This window comes from Ornithodoros turicata, chromosome 4 (assembly GCF_037126465.1).
Source record: "Ornithodoros turicata isolate Travis chromosome 4, ASM3712646v1, whole genome shotgun sequence".
In the NCBI taxonomy this organism is placed as follows: Eukaryota; Metazoa; Arthropoda; class Arachnida; order Ixodida; family Argasidae; genus Ornithodoros; species Ornithodoros turicata.
The window spans coordinates 76,923,023-76,944,116 of NC_088204.1; the positions used below are offsets into that span (position 1 = coordinate 76,923,023).

Consider the following 21,094-nt stretch of genomic DNA (forward strand, 5'->3'; position numbering starts at 1 on the left):
TTTGTAAAGGAGGCTTCACCTCATGCACGGAAGCATCAGGTGAAGCCCACTTTTGCGTTGTGTCGTTCATATTCGTGGAATAGTCGAATATTCGAAAAATCGAATATTGAATATTCGATTCGCGAATCGAATAGTTCGAGCGTTTGATATTCGATTCGATTCGAGAATTCGAATATTCGCACACCCCTAATATATACATACATACAGGGTGGTCCACAAACCAAGATATAAATTCAAAGTAAAAAACGTAGGCTCCGGAGCGACATGCCTTTTTTCCTGCCAATAAGTTTTGCCACATATTGCTAACATTTTTATTTCATTACAATTGACGGAAGGTTAATTTCATGAATTGAAATCCGAAATTTCCCAAGGCAACCTAGCGTTTTCTTTGCGGAAATGGGTTCCCGTGGTCATTTTACTCAGTATATAGCACATAATCCCACTCGTAATACAATGGGCTTTTACCGAAACAAATTCGACCAGCGGCATGGCCGAGTGGGCTAAGGCGTCCGCTCGTTGGTGATAGCCAAGGTCGTGCTTGAAGACTGAGTGGGTTCGAATCCTGAGGTTTTCCCTGCCTGAGGTTTTCCCTGGGTTTTCCGAAGACTTTCCAGACGAATGTCGGCACACTTCCTCCTGAAGTCGGCAGGGGACGCATACTAACGCCCCTATCCCCCACTCCTTCGTGCTGTCCTCTCTCCATCTGTCCACACCTGTCTCCACCTGTACGTCGCTCATGGCCACAGTGCTGCAGCATGAGCGAGCTCACCGATACGCTCATTGTCGAACTTCGAACCCGAACTCACGCCCGAAACGCCGAGCTATGGTACAGTCTGGGGTTTTCCTTGGGCTTTCCTCAGGCGCTTTCAGACATGTCGGCACAGTTCCCTTTAGAATTCGGCCCAGGACGCACATTCCCCCAACGGCGTCAGGTGGCGTTACCCATCTCTGTGTGAGGCTGACAAAGGCGAGCCTAGGGTTCCTGTACTCTGCAGATGATGCATCTGAATACAGGAACGTCAGGCGAACCCTTTCGCCCCATTCATCTTTCGAATCATCACCTGACCACCACCGCCATCGCCTCCTGTATATAGGAGGTTATGGCGGAACTGAGCACCTTCTGAGCTGCTAAAGCTCGGGCGACCGAACAGACTTTTATCTCATTTCCCTGGGGATTGAACGATCATGGACAGAGGAATGAAATTTCGGCGATCTCGAAAGGATTGCCCGAGAGGCATCGCCAGCGCCGTCAGCCGAAAATGGCGGACGAAAATGTTTATTACGGGAGCTGGAAGGTAAACTTTAATTTCGCGATTTCTTTCGCGGATACAGGGCTACAAACGCGCGTGTATAAGTAGAAGCTACTTCGAAAAATTGAACTGCGTTTATTTCAAGTTGCATGCGGTCGAGATGAGTCTGCATGCATTCTAGTCTTCTTCACAGCTCTGCTCGAGATTTTCTTACTCTTGCATCCTTCTCCGAGTTATTCCTTATTTTCGGAATCGTTTATCCTTCGCACCCCGGCTCTTTGTACCCGCAAGGTTGTCCGCATGTCGGAACTTGCCGCGCAGAAAAAACACGATAGTGCATTTATTAACACCTCCCTTCGCGAAATCGCTTTTGCCTATGGAAGTGTCTAGAAGTGCAGCGAGCGTCATTTATTTCGTTACTTCTGCAATTATGTACAATCTAAAGGCAAAAAACGAAGGAAAAGGTGTCTGATGTGACAGGATCAACGCATGCTTGCGAAATGTCAGCGCACTGGCCCGTCGGCAAACAGCTGATGATACGGGGAGAGGGTGAACCCGTTCTGCTCGTTTAATTTTAATTATGTGCTACTTTGCAGATTGCGAAGTGTCTGTCACTGGCAGACGGAAGAGAAGTGTCAAATATCGACGGGTGTGTGACTGTTCATTCAGTTATAATTTAATTAAACAAAAAATGCATATTTGTGTTATAATTTTTGTGTTGGTGTTTGTGTCTGCGCAGAACCGTGTTTACGCTAGATGAAGCGGGTGACCTGACCTGGAAGATTCCGGAGAATGCCGAATCCATGCCATTCTTCAACTACGAATCCTTTGAGGTTGGCATTCACTAGACTACTTGTCACTGTTACACATTGGTAGCAAAGGTGCAAAAAATGAGCTGCGAGGGCTTGAAAATTCGACTGAAACCAAAACCAAATGCAGAGTAAAGACCAAGAAGCAGTGGAAGGACAACCCACTATATCGATAAGTTTTTTTTATCTAACTACTTAGGGGCACAGATAAGCAGCCTTCCCTAGATAAAGGATGTTCCATCGGGCGTTCTTTCACACTGGGTTTTGGTTTCGACTGCGATGCGTTTCAGGGTTTTACAAGTATCTACAATTCCACAATCTAACCTGTGCCCAAAGACCTCCGATTAAAAATTTGATTAATTAGTTGTAGGTAATTGAGCCATCTGGTAATAACACACTCTGTCACACAGAATGTCTGCCATCCTGTCTCTTTAATACTTTCAGTATCCTTTTTAAAAAATCTCTGCAGAGTAAAAATAAACTCTTCATTCATCATCTCACAATAAAGTTGTTGTTTTTGTCTCTTGCTAAGATGCCCTTTTTGTGTGCAGACATTTGGTTCTTGACCGAAAAAAAAAAAACACTTTTTGCTTCCTCAGGTATTCCTTGGGAACCCTCACTACATCAGATTTTTTGGGACGTTTGCTGGTCACGTAATAGAGTTCAGAGTGAGTCGCCACCAGCTTCTCTGTTCGAGTTTACGTTACTTTCGTGCCGGAGCGCAACATACCTGCGTGCAAACAGCGAGATAGAAATTACATAAAAGAAGAGTGGAAGCAATGTAAGAAAGTATGCAAAATTACAACTTTCAGGTTGCCCACTCAGACGAAGATTCCATCAATCTGATCTACGAAGGCTGGTTTCTGCTCCAGTGTGAGAGGGTCAGTTATCTTTCTGTTTCTATGGCATGTGTGTTAAACTTGTCTTCTGTCAGTTGTAACACTGTGTGTACTGGTCTAGCGTGGCTCTAGCACTGATTCGCTAGACCACTATTCTGTCGCTCTTATGCGCGTGAGTGTGTTGAAGGGACAGTCGCACCTGTTTGTCATTTTCATTCCTGGCAGACGACTGACCACGGTACCGAAAATTCCATGCGAGAGAGTTCCGTAGTTAGACTGTTATTCGACGGAATACGTGACAAGAGCAGACGACAGATGTTGTGAGTGTGCAGGAATTCCCTCTCTGGAAAAACGAGAAAACATCACTTCCTAAGAACCAATGAGTGCGCGACCTTGAGAAAAGGAATGTCGCGGGCGTCTCGTAGAGTTACGGGGGCGTCTGGACGGCACCTTTCCTCCTCTCAGTGCCACACTCTCGCTCCTCCGCTTAGGGAGTGACGTCACGTTGCCGCAGCTACTGCTGCCGCGGAAGCAGAGCTGATCTTTAAATTTCGTTCATTTGATATCTAAGCGCTTGTCGGACAAAAAAATTAGCCGGGTAGATTGTCGGCCGTTGCCAAACATGATGGCATCCGTTTCGGGTTACTGGATGGGACCGTCCCTTTAAGCTTGAAGGTTATTTGGCAAGTTGTGAGTGATGGGGCTTTCCCCAAACCTGTTACTTCGTAAGAAACTGGATTATGCAGAGAGTGAATGAATGTACAGCTATTGGAAGTGTACTTTATGTCAATGATACCCGTGTAATTTGATACATTATCGATGCAGCTTTCCGAAAGGGAAAGCCGTCGAGACGAACCATTTGGCTACCTGCGAGCGCTTGAAGAGGGATATTTCGCTGACCTTGTCATCACTGCTGCTAATGGGAAACAGGTAAGTGCCCTAGAAAAGTGTCTAGGAAATCCCCAAATAGCTGTAAATGCCTAGGAAAGTGCTGGGTGCCCTGGGAAACAAGCAAGTGCCCATTGCCGTAGTTTGCAATGCGTGAAAAACTTGCTGAAAACCCAGAATGAAAAAACCCAGAATTATCTTTTCGAACTTGCACTTGTTGTTTTTATTAACTAAAACATATAAGTTCCACTTGGCACTAAATCTTGTCTCTTTAGAATCCTACCAAACTTATGCCATGCCATGGCTCATCCATCAGCAGCCACTAAGGAAGTTATAATCCAGGTCAAGCCAAATATAATCCAGTTCAAGCCACTTCAAAGCCTGCTTATTGGCTGGTCCCAGCTGGGAATATGAGGTAGCCGGGACCAGCCAATCAGCACGCTCAGAAGTAGCTTGAACCGGATTAAGATTGGCTTGTCCCGGATTAGAACTGGCCTGCACTGGATGAGAAAAAAAAAAGTGGTTGGCCATGGACGTGTCATAACGCAACTAATCTACGTGTCTCACATAGTGTTCTCCCAAAAATATTCTTTCTCAGTGTGATGTATAAGTATAATTAATTTCTTCTCCGATATTACGAGGGAAATGTTCCCGATCCTTTTGATGCCAAATATCGTCCGTTCTTCAGTTTCACGTTCACCGTACCCTCCTAAAGCTGGGGAATGCTGAAGTGGACTGGGGAGGTGGAGGCCCTCTGGAGGGTCTTCCCGAGCCCCTGGTCTGCGTGGCCCTCCACTTCTTGTACGGGGGTTGCCTTCCCCCCAGCGGGAGCATGGACGAAGCAATGGCTCGTGACTGCCTGGCCACCCTGGGGTCCGTGCCAGGTTTTGGTCAGCTGGCACGACTGTGTAATCTCCACCTGCGCCAGGCTGCTCTTAAGCAGCGTGAGTATATTGTTTACTCGTTTCGTGAGAAGCAGGTGAAGCTAATTCAATTGAAGCCCACTAAATTGTATTGAAGGGGGTGTGTCTTCTGCAAACCTGATCTTATGGGGAAGGAGATTGGGTAACCATCCCTCCCCAAGACAGCAGGTTCCAGGAGCCAACACAGTTGATCAATAAAGCGAGATAATTTTCACTGTAGAATTTAAAATGGAATTACACTTGACCAAGAGATTGGGAAAAGTGTTGGGGAAGTACAGCGGGAGTTCACATAAATGCTGCACCTGCTGCAGACGTTTGGGCAGCTTGTCGTGCTACCATGGAGCAGACGACGTAAGTAGACCACGTAAGCAGACGACGGAAGCAGACGACGTACGCAGGGTTTACTACGATGCTTGTGGGAAGTGCTTTATCATTTATCTGGTGCATCCTAATAATCAGTTTTGTCAGGATGGACCGGGAATTAATGGGACAAGAGTCACTCGAAGCTTGCGACATATAAGCAGATATATATATATATATGCAGCGCGAGACCCGACCTAATGCCTGACCTATTTAGCTTAGGTACACACATTGTTGGTTATGGATGGTCTGCAAAGTTGATTTTTCAGGTTCTCACAAAGCACGAGAAGGGTTTAAAAAGCTTGTCCCGTTGCAGAGGTGGTGTCGCTGGTGACCGAAGTACACACGTGTGCGGAAAATGTGGTGGACTACTTCAGTGGAGCAAAAGGGGCCACAGAAGGAGCTGCAACGCCTGCCCACCTCTGTTTCATTGCAGGACGGGCCCTGAGAGAATGCGCTGTAGGTAAGTGCCGTGAATAAGGGCACAGCCCTGCATGTTCATAATGATATTGACTAGGATACATGGTTACATTGTTACATACTGCGAAATGGCTTGCAAAAATTCTGCTTCCATTGTCCTTTGTTTTTGGCTGCTGAGGATTATGCAACAAATAACAACCTTTGAGATGAGGACGATGATCGCTGCCAAATTGTGCAGGGATGAGAGAGCATTTGGCAAAAATATTGTGCATTGTGGCTCCTGATACACCGCTTCATGAATTAAGTAGTGTCTCGAGCAAGTTTAATTTCTTTCCTCTTTTAACAAACGTAGATCAGCATAAGAAGAAGAAAACTGCTGAATGTGATGTTTATTGAGAATACTGATACGGACCCTGTGTTTTCAGGTTTTATGTTTTTTGAAACTTGGGAGGGGGGTAGATATCGGGTTTTATTTCAGGAGTTGTAAAAAGGGCAAAATAGGGCTATATCAGGTGGAAAAGTAGATTTTCTGGTGTAAAATTAAAAAAAAGCACTCCTCGCATTTTAGATAAACACAGTGCGAGGGTACGGAGGCATACGGTAGCATACGGAGCATATGGTAGCATACTGTTACGGATACGAGGATACTGAACAGCTGTGCTGAATTGGCACTTTGCCACGGGTTTTACCCGAAGTGATGATGGTGCAAATCGGGGGTTAAGAATGGGTTTTACCCTAAAACACAGGGCCCTGATAATACAGAAGAAGATAGAGAAGAACGAAGTTGTTATATTCTGTTCATACGAAGACATTCTTTTGAACAAATTGATGATTAGCAAAACTGAGACAAGGTAACAAACCGACGAAAGCCTCCAAACCCTGAGCGCGTTGAGTTGAGCACGAGTCATTGATTGAGGCTTCTAACACGAATGTTTGAAAGAAGGTAGTCAAACAGGCATAGCCTACTTTGGTAGCCACAGACTGGCCATGCACGATAATAACGGTCGCTATAAACGGCAACGATATGATTTCCTCCTACGGATTTCACACAACTGAGATGGGCGTAGTCAACACAATCGCTGTTAAGTTGTTATACTTCTGTATCGTTGCTGTGACCAACACTCTTATTTCATAGGTTGCTCCAAGTTGTTGCTTCTGTGCCACCTCTTCTCGAAGCAGAAGAGCGAGCTCTCACGTGAAGAGCGTCACGAAATCATCAAATACTGCGTTTCCAGGTCGGTTGATCATTTCCCATCCTCATTTTGTTGCTCTTCTAGCTGTTGTGACAGGTCGGTAGACAGGGTGTCCCAGCTACATGCAGCAATATTTAATGAAAAGACAGCACTGTGTGGGTATGAAGCAAACTATCTGTTTCTCGCACTCGTGTATCGTAGTTGCCAGCATTTTTTTGTACCGTGCCCTAATTAAGGCTGCGAAATAAAGACAAATACCAGATGGCATCTTGCTTTGTAATTGTAATGTGCAGGCATGTCGTTACATGTCGTTTCCTTTTTGTATTTCATTGAATTTCAGTTTAGGCTAAAAGAGAAGTGACATAAAGTGCTCAAGGCGCCATACAACTTTCCAGTTGACGCCTCGATCCTTAAACCAATATTTTGAAAGCTATACCTTCTCCAGTAATGCTTAATTTATTAATTAGGCACAACGAACAAAATAGTGATAACTGTGACACACGAATGCTGACAATATTCAGTCAGCTTAATTTGTGTTGACCACTCAGTCCTTTTAGACTCTTGGAGCATGTCAGTTGTGACACTTTGTGTGTGCCTTTCTGTCCACATTGCGAGAGACATTGCTGTTAGTTATGTGCAGCATTGATGTTACGACGAGCAAATGTCATATTTATAACAAACCCATTTTCATAGAAAGGCATTATAATGAGTCCACTTCTAATGACGATGTTGCTAACAAAACAATTTCTAAGAAACGGTAGTTATAAGAAACCTGTACATATCGAATTTGATCATAACAAATAACTAGCATTGCATAAAAATTTCAGGTCATATCTGAACTTTGCAACATGGTGAAATGGCTCATAAATTGGGCCTTTTAAATGTGGTGTGTAGTGACTGAGTGCTGTAAGACGTCTCTCATCTGAGGAAAGAAAGCCTTTAGAATGAGACTACTTACTGATGTCAAGTATGTCTTCATTCAGGTTGCCAACCTTCATGAATCAGCTTCAAAGGCTTCTGGAGGCAATAAAGAAAACGTTTGGAAACTATCTCGGTGCCGAGAGGGCCGTGTTGGCCGCGTACCTCGTGCCAGAGGTATGTGACAGACGAACTCGTTTTAGAGAAGTGAACCGCAATTTATCTGTTACTGTTATCTGTTTTTTACTTGTCATTAACCTTTACCATCATTACTTCCAAAATTAAAGCACTTTTTTTTTACCAAAGAACATAATGCCACAGAGGGCGAGCGTTAATCACTTAGGAATCTCCAAAACGTTCATGTCAGCATTCTTGGGACTCTGTGCATCAAATACGTCGGGGAGCATAAATGTGCTAATTATGCAATCAAATACAGTATTTATTAGAGCTGTGCAAATATTCAAAATTTCAAATATGAAACGAAGAGCTTATGCTATTCGCAACCTATTTCCAAAATTTTCGTATATTTTTCTAACAGTACTGAAGCAATGAAGCAAGGTATCGCTTCTGCCATTCTGCAAATGTGCTTCACCTCATTACATCCAAGAGTTAGGTGAAGCCCACTTCATGTTATCACCATTTTTTTGGTGTACGGCTTTTTTTCTGCAAGTCTGCTACACATCATTACACTCGAGTGTTAGGTGAAGCCTGCTTTACACTATTTACAATATTCTGTCACTAAAGTCCACAACTTATGCGAGCTCTTGGTCAACACTGTGCTCTGGGCGCTGCATGTTCCAGTAAATATACTCCCAACTTTCAGAGTCATATTAAGTAACAGATGGAAATATGTGCAGTTTCTAAAAAAGAGTACAGAAAATTCACTGTGTAAACATAGAAATTAGGGAATGCACACGAAGCAGGCTCCATGGAACATGTTGACTCAATGCAGCTCATCCCACTAATGCAGTCTACCATACACAACACAGAAGGGCCGTTCTCTCACGTTATGTTATGCGGGGCGAGAAGGCACACATGTTTGGAGCAGAACATCATCTCATGAGCACAACACCACAAAATATTTCACCATGAGGTTTTCGAAAATTATTCGAATTGGGCCTTTTCTGATTATTCCGATTCGATTCGCCATCTGAAGAAATTATTCGCATTTCATTCACAGTGTAAGTGAAATATTGGTAAACTATTCACAACGAAACTTTTTTTATTCGCACAGCTCTAGTATATATTATTCTGTTGTTGCGTATTGCCATCTCTCTCCTTGACAACTGATCTGTAATCTCGTAACAAAGTTTCTTTGGAAATACTATATACAATGTCATTGTGATATTTCTAACACACTAACTTTGTGACAGAAAATGTGTTTGAGCTTATTCGTATTGCACTTAAACACATTGAAACTATGGTGACACTGTTATCTCTTATCATTGTAGATCGAATCCTCTCTGGAATCCCTCTTCCAACTAGTCACCGAGGCCAAAACGGCTCTCGAAATTCTCGTGTCTCGTTCTGGGAGCGATATCTCTGCCAGTTCGGATCGGGAGTTCGGTAAGAGGGGTGCGGACTTGGATGTCAGCCGCTCACTCAGGCACGTAAGTACGCCCGCCTGCGTGGGGATTCATCCGTGTTAGAATCGGTTGTTCTGTTTCCAGTCGTTGCACATCCGAGAACAGATGAAGATGAGGGGCTTCTGCGAGAAGGTGGCAGTTACATTTGGGCGACTCATGCGAAAAAAGTGAGCTTCATCGACTTTCTCCACAGCACGGGGGCGTCTGTGCTTCACAGTGTCGTCTGCAAATGTAGTCAACAGGCCCAGGCAATAGCTTGTCGTCTGTTAATAGAGCGTGAAGTTTTCAGGAAATATTTTTTTTCAAAATTCGGGGGGTAACAATCGGTTAAATAAACATGTGCATTAAATTAATTCGAGTTCAGGTGAAAAAACTTCCAGTATGCTAAATTTGGGAAGAAATTAGGCTCAGTTCCTCAAACTAACTGTAGTAGTTTGGTGCAAAAGGTACATTTGTTGCCAAACAAGTCAGTTAGTGCATTCCTACAGACATCCAAGTGAGGGCAATATGTAACGTAATAATCGATTTTCACCCTAAAGTGTCATCCTTCAATTCGGGGTGTAAATTCGGGGAGTGATCGAGTAAAACCCTGAAACTTCAGGCTCTATCTGTTAACGATAAGCTTAAAGTTCCTCTTTTGCGAGCAATGCATACAGCCATTAGGGAGCCGACGGGCAGCATTTTGTAATGACTTGCTAGGTTCGGCTCATGTTTGGACACACTTCGGGGCGTCATTGTCTCTCCGTCTGGGTTTCAGAGAAAGTTTCTGTGAGATGGGAGCATCGAGCAAGGTGAGGTCCGTGTCCAAGAAATTGGAGCAGTTCATCGGAGAGGTAAGTCTGCTTCCACGGACGTTTCTGCGACGGAAGTGATGGCAAACTTTGTGAAATATGCAGATACCCGTGCTGCTGTTGCGCATCGAGGAGCTTCGGTCGGCTGTGGTCGAGAAACAGAGCTGGAAGGAGTGGAAGTTCCTTTTCAAATTGGGCACTTCAAAAGTTGTGAGTTGTCATTGGTCATCATGTTGAGTTGAAGTATTGAAGTGCGAAATGAAAGCGTGATAAACTGCTGAGGAGAAAGACCCCCGAAGAAGAAGCTGAATTGGCTACCAAACGATGGACACCCCCCTTCTTGTGAACCTTGATTGGAGTTTTGAGTTTCTGCGTAACGTTAATGTGCTATGGTGGAGCCACTCATCGACAAGATTTTCAGTACTGTATTGGTTTGGAAGCGATCTGACAACCTTGCTTACGTGGCAAAGTAGAGACTGCACTGTCAAGTTTTTTTAGTTTTTTTTACGGTATGTGTCGCTGGATTCAAAACCATTTTAATGCAGAATGCATTCTGTTATGACTGATGCCAGGATTTGCGTGGTGTGGTCTGGACGGAGACCTCTCCACTTTGACATCCCCCTCCAGGGTTGTGTGGATTTAATCCACATGGATTTTATCCGGTGCATTTTTTAAAATTTTATCCACACAATTTTATCCGGATTTTTTAGACATTTTCTCCAGATGTGATGTGAAAGACAATCTGAATTCAACATCACACGGAAAACTCTTGGTTTATTTTCTTGTAGTGTTGGCTGTTTGCAAAAGCTCAGGTACGCGCAACATTAGCTTTAAACTTTTTAATTTTGTAACTTTTTAACTTAACTTTCTTAAGTTATAACTTTTCAGATTTAACTTTTTCCCGCTTTCTTCTACTTCTGCCTATTCAGGGAGAGACTTTCTTCCGCTTCCTGGAGGCACTGTAACTAAAGTGCGCCGAAACATGACAGCTAATCCAGACGTGTAGGATCCACACCATTCAACTGCGCGTTCATGGAACTGCACTTTTCGGCAAACAGTAGAAACTGATACAATGTTGCTGGGACAGGCAGTTCCGTAAACAGAAACTATGAGAGGTAACCTGAAATCGAGAACAGCAAAGCACATTTGTTTTTACTCTGTGTCGCATTTCTAGCCTTGTATATATTCTCCAAAAATATCCGGGTTTTGTCCAAAAAAAGCCCACTGGAGAGGATCTTTTTAAAAATGTCCGGATTTTTTTCAACTCTGTCCCCCTCTCTCCCCTCCCTTCTCGTGGTGGGCATGTTACCTGTGATGTCCGTCCCCACTTGCTTGCTTGTTTGCTCCGAAAACATTGAAAAAAATTTTGCTAGTCCAAGCATGGTTCGAACCACAGTCCGTTTTGAGGTGAAAGGCCTTACCACTGAACGAGCATGCTGTGCACACGATACTTGGTCGGTCCGATAACACAAACCGATTCACGCGGCCACTAACATCGTTGATCATCTCTTCCGTGGTGTCTGAGCTCGCAAGGTGCATGTCGACATATACACCCCTATAATATATTCCACATACACGGCATTTGGTTAGTGCCACCGAAGGAGTGTACTCTCATCCCTTTTCAAAGTCTTGCTTTCGTTTCTTGACAGACGTGGGTTCTGAACCAGATAGTGGCTCATCGAGAAGCTCTTCAGACTACAGTAGTCCACCTGACAGACCTCATTGCACGGGACCAGTTTTCAGCAGCTCTTGCTCAGCTGGGTATCCTGGAGACTGGTGCTCCACCAGACGCGAGGGACAGCAATCCCTTCGAGGCTTCCCAGATGGACGTTCCTGCAGAAGCCGATGTCTCCAGTCAGGTGGGCATCGAAGCCTCTTCCCGTATTCAGCATTAAAATAATTATTTATTTTTGCTACAGTGCCCCCCCAAAAAACTTGTAGGGCCTTCTGATTGGTGCACCTCAATGCATTATTTAACATAGACGTAACGTAACATAAAAAGTACATTGATAGCAAATATTAGACAAAAATAAACATAGTGGGTAACAACAGATACGAACATTAGTGATGTTAGGAAAATGTAACTGCATTAATGTCTGCAACAAGCTCGTGAAAGGGAGTGAAAATGTGAATGGCGTGGCGCTTCGACACATTGTTTAACATTAACAAGGAGCGGTTGATACGATTAAGCTTGAAGAAAGAGTGAAGATAAAAAACAAGATGACATCTTTAGAGTATGTGATGGCACTAGAAACCTAATGCTTGACGGTAAGTCAGGAGAAGCAATCAAGGTACACATGGCCCTCTACAAGAAATAACAGTCACGAAGATTTCTATGATGAGATATAAGGTCGAGATATGAAGTTTGCTCAGAATGTGCTCGTAGTTATGCAGTAGAATCTCGATGATACGAATCTCACGGGGTAGCGGAAAAAATTCGTATCATCCGAAATTGGTATCATCGTAACGCTTTTGTGTCTTCGTTTTTGGCCAATGCTGCTGAAATTCGTGTGCTGATTCAAGAGGCTCAGCATAGGCAGAGAGTTTTGAATCTGCCGGAGGGGGCCGGGGCACAACGTCCCCCCCTCTTTTCATGCACGGAGGTCATGCAGGTGTCGGAAATTCCGTGTTGCGATGTTGTGAGGCAAATTTTTACAGGATTTTCATGATGACTCACATGAAACACGCGATTCTTAGGATATCCCTCGAAAATTTCATCTTGAGTGTCAGCTGGGTGGACTTCCCGGAGGGAGTGTGGCCCCCCCCCCCCCCGGGAAATTTCCGGGCCCCCCCGCAGTCGGCACCTATGAGGCCCAGCACACGCTTTCCACCCACAAGTCGCGCGACAGTCTTCTAAAGCGAGCTTCTCCTGCAGCACGCGGGCGTTAGGTGAAGCCGACTTGCGGAATTGGGATGCGTATTGTTGCCAGAAGTTGTCCTGATATGCTCCCTCCACGTGTTCAGTTAGGTTCCTTCCACGTGTCGCTGTTTTCCTAAGCCAGTGCGATGTCACACAGCTTCGCGGTTTATTGTTGTGAGAGGGGGTAAAAAGGTCAACACAGAGGTGGTTGGTGGTTTCGGGCAGTGTTTCGATCTTATCTCCACCACCACCACCACCACCAAAGGGAGAGTCATTGCTTGCATTGTGCAACATGATGTAAGGGAGTTCATGGTGAGGTAGTGAGGATCTCCCTCCCTTTTCGAAAGAAGGTGCAGCATGACTCGCGCGCTCTCGAGTCACGGGTGAACGACCTCTGTCGCATCCTCCGCTCATTCGTATCATCCGTAAAACCAAGATAACGCGTTCGTATCATCCGTGCTCTAATACACGAGAAGAATAGGCATTCTGGCTGGGACGGGAAAAGAATTTCTATCTCCCTGAAATTCGTACCATCCGTGATCATATCATCGAGATTCTACTGCAGCATTATTTCTTGTTGTTTGACACGTTCTGCTCCATTTTACAGCGAGAACCCCCAATGGAATCCTTGTACCGACCCCTCCTGGCAAGGGACAGCCCACTAGCCCACAATAGCCTTCACTTGCTGCGGGAAGGAACGGACACGGACATGATGTTCGAAATAGTTGTCCGTCATACACCGTCTTCTGCCCCCTTCTCTCCAGGTAATTTACCGAGTAAACCATTTTGAAGTCCAGCAGTAAAGCTTGCCTGCCTTCTGTTTTTCTGTTTTGACAGAAAGAGAAAGCCCACCACCAGAGAGCCGGCAAGAGAGTACCCGGCTAGTTGCAGCACATAGGGCCATTGTGGCAACGAGATGCGAATGGTTCAAGAAAGCCCTGCTCAGCGGCATGCGCGAATCCATTCACAGGTAGAGGTCGCCCCGCTCAGTCCCATTAATGCTTCTGTCACGTGGCCATTCCAGTGATCGTTGAAATTAAATTTGCGATTATAATTGAATATATGCCGCTGCCACATGGCCCAACCCAATGCCCCTTGAGAGGTTGAAACGTTGCATCCGTACGTACACCTGGTCGGCCTCCATAGGGTTTAATGGATAAAAGGCATCCACAGCGAGGTGAAATGTAATACAAAAAACGATTTTGAAATTACAATAATATTTGAATTGCTTATTATGTGTAACTAATAATTCAATACACATTTTTGTATGATTGTGCTGGTGCATGACAATTATAGAACAGTAAATTTGCAAATGCAACCACATGTAATATGTGTTAACGTGAAGTTTCATGGCCTCTCATTAAATTTGTTGTTATTTTTTTTCTTTTGTTGAGTGTTTGCTGTTCACTGGGAAAGAGTCTGCTAGCAGCACTTTCGAGGACATTTGACTGCCTCAGTTGATCACGATTCACGAGCCTCCACAGAATCAAGGAGCATCCAAGTCAATGGAAATTGTAAATGGCTGTGTGGCATCATCCAGTCATCATTCAGTTGAACCATCATTCACTTGAATGACCATTGAAATACCCATGTGACAGCAGTACATATACAACCTTCTGATATCTTGTCCTATAGCCTTATTTTTAACAGTCTGTTCATCTGTGAATCATTGATATGGATAAAAGTGCTAAAAGTGAAAGGAGCGAACTTCAAGCACTGGGCGCCAACTCTCAACTGTTTATTCACAATCCCTGCGGATCAAGCCAATAGAAAAGCCGTCTTGTTGTCTCCCAGTAGGACCGAAGCTGTGCTCGCACACCTGTCCCCATGCAGCCTGCTTTGTGTGCATCTCCTCATTTCTATGTTTACATCGTGAATTTCATAAACAAAATACAGAAGCCGACACTGAAGATTTTTGTTTAAGTTTAATTTGTACAAGCTTTCGCGTGGAGGTCCACGCTTCCTCAGGTTCCTTGGTACCTGAGGAAGCGTGGACCTCCACGCGAAAGCTTGTACAAATTAAACTTAAACAAAAATCTTCAGTGTCGGCTTCTGTATTTTGTTTATGTGATCTACAGGACTTGACTCCCCTCTTCGTATACGCATCGTGAATTTCCTGAACTTTCTGTTTTTACAAACTGCACATACTTCCATCTGTTACTGAACATAACTGTGAAAGTTGGGAGTTATTTTTCTGGAGCATGCAGTGCCCAAAGTACAGTGTTGACTGCCCACAGAAGTTGTACACTTTAGTGAGAGAATATTGTGAACAGTGTAAAGCAGGCTTCACCTAACGCTCGAGTGTAATGAGGTGAAGCCGAATTGCAGAACGGAGCTGCACACCAAAAGAACAATGGCAGTAAGGTGAAGTGGGCTTCACTTAACTCTTGGACGTAATGAGGCGAAGCCCATTCGCAAAATGGCGACAGCGAAACCTCGCTTCGGTAGTATTACAAAAATATTCAAAATTTTCGAATACTGAAAATAGGTTGCGAATAGCATTTGAATAGCATCAGATATTCCATTCGTATTGGAAATTTTGAATATTCGCACAGTTCCAGTGACAACGACATGGCTTTTCTGTCGGCTGGATTTGCGAGGATTGTGAATAAACGGTTGAGAGTTGGTGCTCGTTTTTTGTGGTTTGCCCTTTCCACTTTTAGTGCTTTTAAACCATATTAATGTTGTATCAACAGGTGCAAAAGGCTGTTTTAAATGTGAATCATTGTCTTCCCACAGGAAAATTGTAGTTCATGACACCACTCCAGAGGTGTTTGGTCTGTTTTTGGAGTACCTCTATTGTGGCTTCCTCAACACTGACGAACTCGGTGCAGAACAACTCTCCGAGCTCATGCAGTTGGGAGACAGATACGAGGTACTATTAAGAAGTTGTGCCGTCTTAGCTGTACCTGCAGCTGATGTGCTGTTCTTATCAGGTGGACAGGTTAAAGCTGATAACGGAAGACTCCCTCAGAGACCACATCGATGAGGACTCTGCTCTGTATCTTCTCAACCTAGCAGATCAGCTCAATGCCAGGCATCTAAGAGTATGTCTCTGATTACGATGATTTAGTTGAGGAAAATTAGTGCTTACTCTAGTTAAGTGCAGTGGTGCATATTTTTGCTTACAAATATTTTAATTAATGAATCTTGTATTGAGTGAATGAATGAAGGAAGTCTTGTAATGAATCTTTAATGAATGAGTCTTGTAATGAGTCATGTCCACAATACACAGCACTATTGAAAGCTACGCAAGATCGAGTTTATGATGCGGCGTATTTAATAACAAAAGGGTGACATTCCAGAATTCTGCGTTGGAATTTATCGCCCTGAACAAGGACATGGCAAAAAGCGAAGTCTTCCACGACCTTCCAGAGGACCTACAGTCCGAGGTCATGGAGATGGTCACATGGTTCGAGTTGAGGTGGGAAGGGATTAGTGCATATTACCATTCGGATTTAAAATGTTACTCATACGTACGAGCAGGAGTTCGCAACGACCGGAGGAGACGTCCTACGCCAGGTACTTCGAGCCGGACAGCCCCAGCTCCGCTTCCTCCAGCCTGCTAGACGTGGACGAGTTTGCTTCTGTTCTGACGCTTTCTCCTAGCGAGGAGAATGTTCCGGAGAATGTGGTGAGGATGTGCTCCCGTATTGTTGCCAGAACAACACAGGCCAGGTCTATCGTCGTCACCAGAATTGTCTCTTGTAGCGCCACCCTGGTGGAGCATTACATTGTGATGTGGTCCAATCTGATCTATCTCGTGGAACAGAAAAACAGTACTACAGTAGAAATGCGCACTGCATCTCAGTGTGCCAGTAAGAGTGCCCTTAGGAGAGTGGGGCCTTGACTGTTTTGGACTGTCAGACTGCTGTAGGACTCAGCCTTGGCCTTGAAACGAGGACCTGTGGGACCAGGCACACAAGGAGAACATGCATAGATAGGGCCCTCTGTTTTAGGGTAAAACTCGGTAAAACCCTTTTACCCCTGATTTGTATCATCATCACTTAGGGTAAAACCCGAAAAAACCTGAAAACGAACTTCGCAAATTGCCAATTCAGCCATCAATATGGGATCTGGAAAAAAAAACTAAGCATTGGACATTCAGCACAGCTGTTCCACATCAATCTAAAATGTGAGAAAGGGTGGGAGGGGGAGCAGTTGCGCCCTGGCTTCAGCAAGTAAACATTTCCGTTGCAACAAAATCACAAATTATGGTTCCTTTTTTTTTTTTCTCTATGTTCCAGAAACGTAGGGTTTCTGAGCCGAGGCAATGTAGTTGCGGGCGCAGTCGACGCACAGGGTTAGATGCAGATCCCATACCGTGAAACCCCCCCCCCAAACATTGTGCCCCCCCCCCCCCCCCCATCCCCCCAGAAAAAAATCCTGGCGGTGCCCATGTCCCCTGTCCGTCTCTGTGTATCCTTCGTCATCTTTGCTGAACGCTGCATTATTTGAAGTAGAACATTCGCAGTTTGTACATTTTGAAAGATACAGGAAAATGCACCCAAGTTTTTTTATTCGCTACCTCTGCACACTACTGTCCCTTTAAGACTACAGGTTTTCCCGGTGATTTTAATCCAAGCGCCATCAAAATTAATCCACGTGCCACACAAACTTTATGGGGCACGGATTAATTTAGCTGGAACTTGGATTAAAATCGCCGGGAAAACCTGTAGTCTCACAACAGCTCCACAGAATCAGAAATCAGAAAAATTCAGAATCCCCTTTTTCCTTTCCAAGGGCGGCGATGAAGCCTCCCCACCGGATGAGGCCCTGGGACGAGACGCGGCACAACTGGAACTCTGCGTGGAGCTCCTGCGTGACGTGGTGGGCGCTGCCGTTCCTCGAGACGACCTGGTGCGTGTCTCCCTGGCTGCAGACTACGACCTCAACCGTGCTTTGAACTTTTTCTTCTCCTGAGCGTACCCAAAGGACTGTATATTGCGCAAGGAAGATCTGGAGGCCAGTCTCGTAGACACTCCCACCCTCTGGGAAGCATACATTCCTTAACAGAGGCTTCTGCTAGTCATATGCTGACCTGTAGGCCTAATTGTGAAGGTAACAAGTCTCGTTGCTGCGTTAGCCAAAGCACAGTCGGTTGGTAGTAAGGTGGAGGCAAATCTTTGTTTTCTCGTGAGCAGCGTCTGACAGTGACACTACTCTTCTAGGCACACGACTAGTGTCGCTACTAGTCCGGTTACGACAATGTGTGTCAGGCGGTGAAAGAGAAGTGTTCCAGCATGATCATGTTTCTATGTAGAGTAGTATTTTTCCTTTTCCCTGAGTTACTTCAGGTAGTATTTTCACATGATCCTGTACTGCACACAAGCATAATTGTCTCAGTGTGGTCATGTTATGGTGGAACAGGGCATGAACGCTCAGAGACAGGCCTGCGTGCAGTCGTGTTAGTGGCATGCCCCAGCATGTGTGGACACTGTGATATTCATTGCTTGCAGCATGCCAAGAGGGAAATTCTATAAAAATCGGGTGATGTGCATTGCAATATCCTAACACGTCACCACCTAAACCTGTGACGAAAAATTATAGTTTACTTGGGAACCAAAGAATTTGAACGGGAAACTATTTGTGCTCCAGTGCGCTAAGAGCTAAAAAGAGTTAAAATTATTTGGTACATGAGCACATGTTCACGTGTGCATGTGCAATGTTATGGAAGCCTTCCGAGCATAGTGAGATGTTGATGTGCTTTCATTTAGGATGTGTTTGAACTGAACGTACAAACTGCAACGTGATTAGCTAGTCGACTGACATCGATGACTTTTTAATTACTATCGTGAATTGTTTTATTTTACCGTAATTCCTCCAGTCAGCAGTTTGTTCAGGTGGGAAGGTGAGAGGTGTATATGACATGGTTGAAATTTTTAATGGCTGTACTTGCTTTAAAGCTTTGCTTTGCTTTGCTTTGTGGCTGCAAAAGTTGTACATAAGATCGGCTCTCTGTACAAGGTGTAAGGAGTAGTATAAGGACGACTTTGCTTATGGCTACCGTATTAATTCGAATATAATGCAACGCGTGATGAAAATCGCGGGCAAATCCCTGCTCGCGGAGACGCTATCGTGTTTTACCACAACAATGACATCGCTTAACAATGTTTGGTATTAAAAATCAATATTTTTTTCAACGAGACATATATCGAAGGCACATAAACAATGTGGCAGACACCTCATAACACTGCCTTCACACATAGTGCGTCTAATAACTTAAAGCATTTCACACCGTTCGCTTGCCACATCTTGACGCATCTGACTGGCAGTGCTGTGGTGAGCTTCCTCCCATGGTAACGTGAAGATTCCACTTCGCATTGTATGCGGATAAATACGGTGTGTGCAGAAGAGTGCCACGTCTCGTCTCCGTGTATAGATTCGATAACTCTGCGCTGGCCATGTTTGGGACTCTGCGTAACGTTTCTTTTCAATACTGTTTCTACACGCGCACGTTCCGTAAAAAGCGTTATTATTGTAATTTCACGCGTATAAGCCGAACCGCAGGTAAGCCGCGGGACGCGTTTTTAGGGACGTTTTGAAAATTTTCGGGCGGATCAGCCGCACCCGTAGATAAGCCGCGTGCAATACGAGACGACTGATTTGTGCGACAAAGGAGACCGTAGGGAAGGCCATAAACCCTGTGGTCCATACTCTGGGATCGGCATAGTGCACAACAGAGGAGATCAGTTCTAGTGTTCTATGAAGATCGGATTGTGCCCTTGTTGGGCGTTTTTCGTGGATTGATGGGTCAGTGGTCTTCCAGAAGACGTCAATCACAGTCACCACTTTCGTTAAAGCTGCTTGTGGGAATGCACCAAGAAGATCAATCTACTCGAACGTGGACCCGTCCCTGTTACGCACTGTTCGTGCATCGGCAGGGCGGTGCTGTTCCAGAGACAGTGTCGGCCCTTTCGTTAAAATCGGCGTATGGGGAAAATACCAGGAAAAAATAGTCATCTGATAAGCCGCGGAGCGCCGTTGAGAAAAAAAATAAAAATCGCGCATAAGCTGTGACTAATACGCGTGAAATTACGGTAATTTAAACAAGTTTAGCACCGTGCAGTCTTGCGTTGCATTGTTAGAAGCCAGGCTTTCTTAGTGAACATATTTCGCTATCTCTACGCGTGTGAAGCTATAAAAGTGAAAGAAATGTACAGGTATGAACCGGTGGCGCAGTTGCTGGCCATCACAATGTTAGAATGACACTGTAAACACGATCGCTATGAGGAATTTGCTATTGTCCGATATTACAATTGTTCCTTTTCTCTTCTTTTGTGTATCCCACCTCTTCCTCCCCGTTCCATCTGCGACATTCCAGGTGGAAGTAGACTTTTTAATGGATGGATTCTTGATGTGGAGAAGTCAGTGCCATCTTTTTGTGTGCATGAATCTCAATCTTCATTCTTTACATGACTGTTCATGTTGCTGTACAAGGTTTTGAGCACTTTCGGTGGTGCATACATGCACAGTTCTTGGTCCGTTGTCTCATGCAAGTTGACAGTACGGAGTGTTGTTTGCTTTCTTAACTGTGCCTATAATACCTGTGTTTGCTGCAGTGTTCAAATTGTGCATTTTACCTTCCTGCTTCTCAGAGTCTGAATGTTCTAGAGTGGTTTGGCAGTCATACTCCACATTGTTTGTATGTGATATTTTGATAGTTCCGTCTAGATTATATTTACAATATTTGCTATGGTGTTTATGTTCATGCCCTGTATATTTATATAGGTTTTGTTAACTATTCCGTTATTTTATGGTACCATAGTGTTCGCCTGCAGTTGAGTACTGTTGAAATATATTGTTTTCTGGACAATTTTTATCATAGAATCTGCAAACTTTTTGTGCCCTTTGCTGTATTATTCTAGTCAGCATTTTTACTGACATTCCTGTGTTTGCTGCTGACACATTCTGACAAGTTGAAATAAAATTTTAGAATGTTGAGAAGTGTGGTTGCAAAGTAATTAATAACGTTTTTTGTGAAAGTACGTGCAAAACAATTGTATTGTTTCGGTTTCGGTTTTCTCGCATGTCACTGAACGTATATAAGTTACTGAACGTTTTGCGCTTTACTTCCAGCTTGATCCTGCAACGTCCCCGAAAAAGCTAATGAAAAGTATAATATTGGTGATGTCACAAGATGTGTCACCAGAAGAAATATACACTGAAGGTTAGCGAATAACTAATAGCAGACGACACTGCCTGTAGCTGTGCCAAACTGTTTTTATAGCCTACATCACTGTAATCAAATAAATAT

General features: G+C 44.4%; 1 protein-coding gene across 3 annotated transcripts; it reads left to right on the forward strand.

Annotated features, from left to right (window-relative positions):
• Positions 1–1,250: 1,250 nt before the first annotated feature.
• Positions 1,251–20,778, forward strand: LOC135391955 (uncharacterized). 3 transcript variants are annotated; one of them, XM_064622536.1, is made up of 22 exons: positions 1,251–1,295; positions 1,847–1,899; positions 1,990–2,083; positions 2,659–2,727; positions 2,872–2,940; positions 3,724–3,828; positions 4,475–4,730; positions 5,386–5,532; positions 6,625–6,724; positions 7,666–7,777; positions 9,052–9,210; positions 9,271–9,353; positions 9,944–10,019; positions 10,083–10,187; positions 11,627–11,836; positions 13,445–13,601; positions 13,675–13,807; positions 15,577–15,712; positions 15,774–15,884; positions 16,143–16,261; positions 16,324–16,471; positions 17,581–20,778. In XM_064622536.1, exons 1-22 carry the CDS (start codon positions 1,260–1,262, stop codon positions 17,758–17,760), a joined length of 2,658 nt encoding a protein of 885 aa, XP_064478606.1. In that variant the 5' UTR covers positions 1,251–1,259; the 3' UTR covers positions 17,761–20,778. The 3 variants fall into 3 exon arrangements, with proteins under 3 accessions (XP_064478606.1, XP_064478608.1, XP_064478607.1); XM_064622538.1 differs by lacking the exon at positions 15,774–15,884; XM_064622537.1 differs by lacking the exon at positions 1,847–1,899 and having other exon boundaries at positions 1,260–1,295.
• The last annotated feature ends 316 nt before the right edge of the window (positions 20,779–21,094 follow it).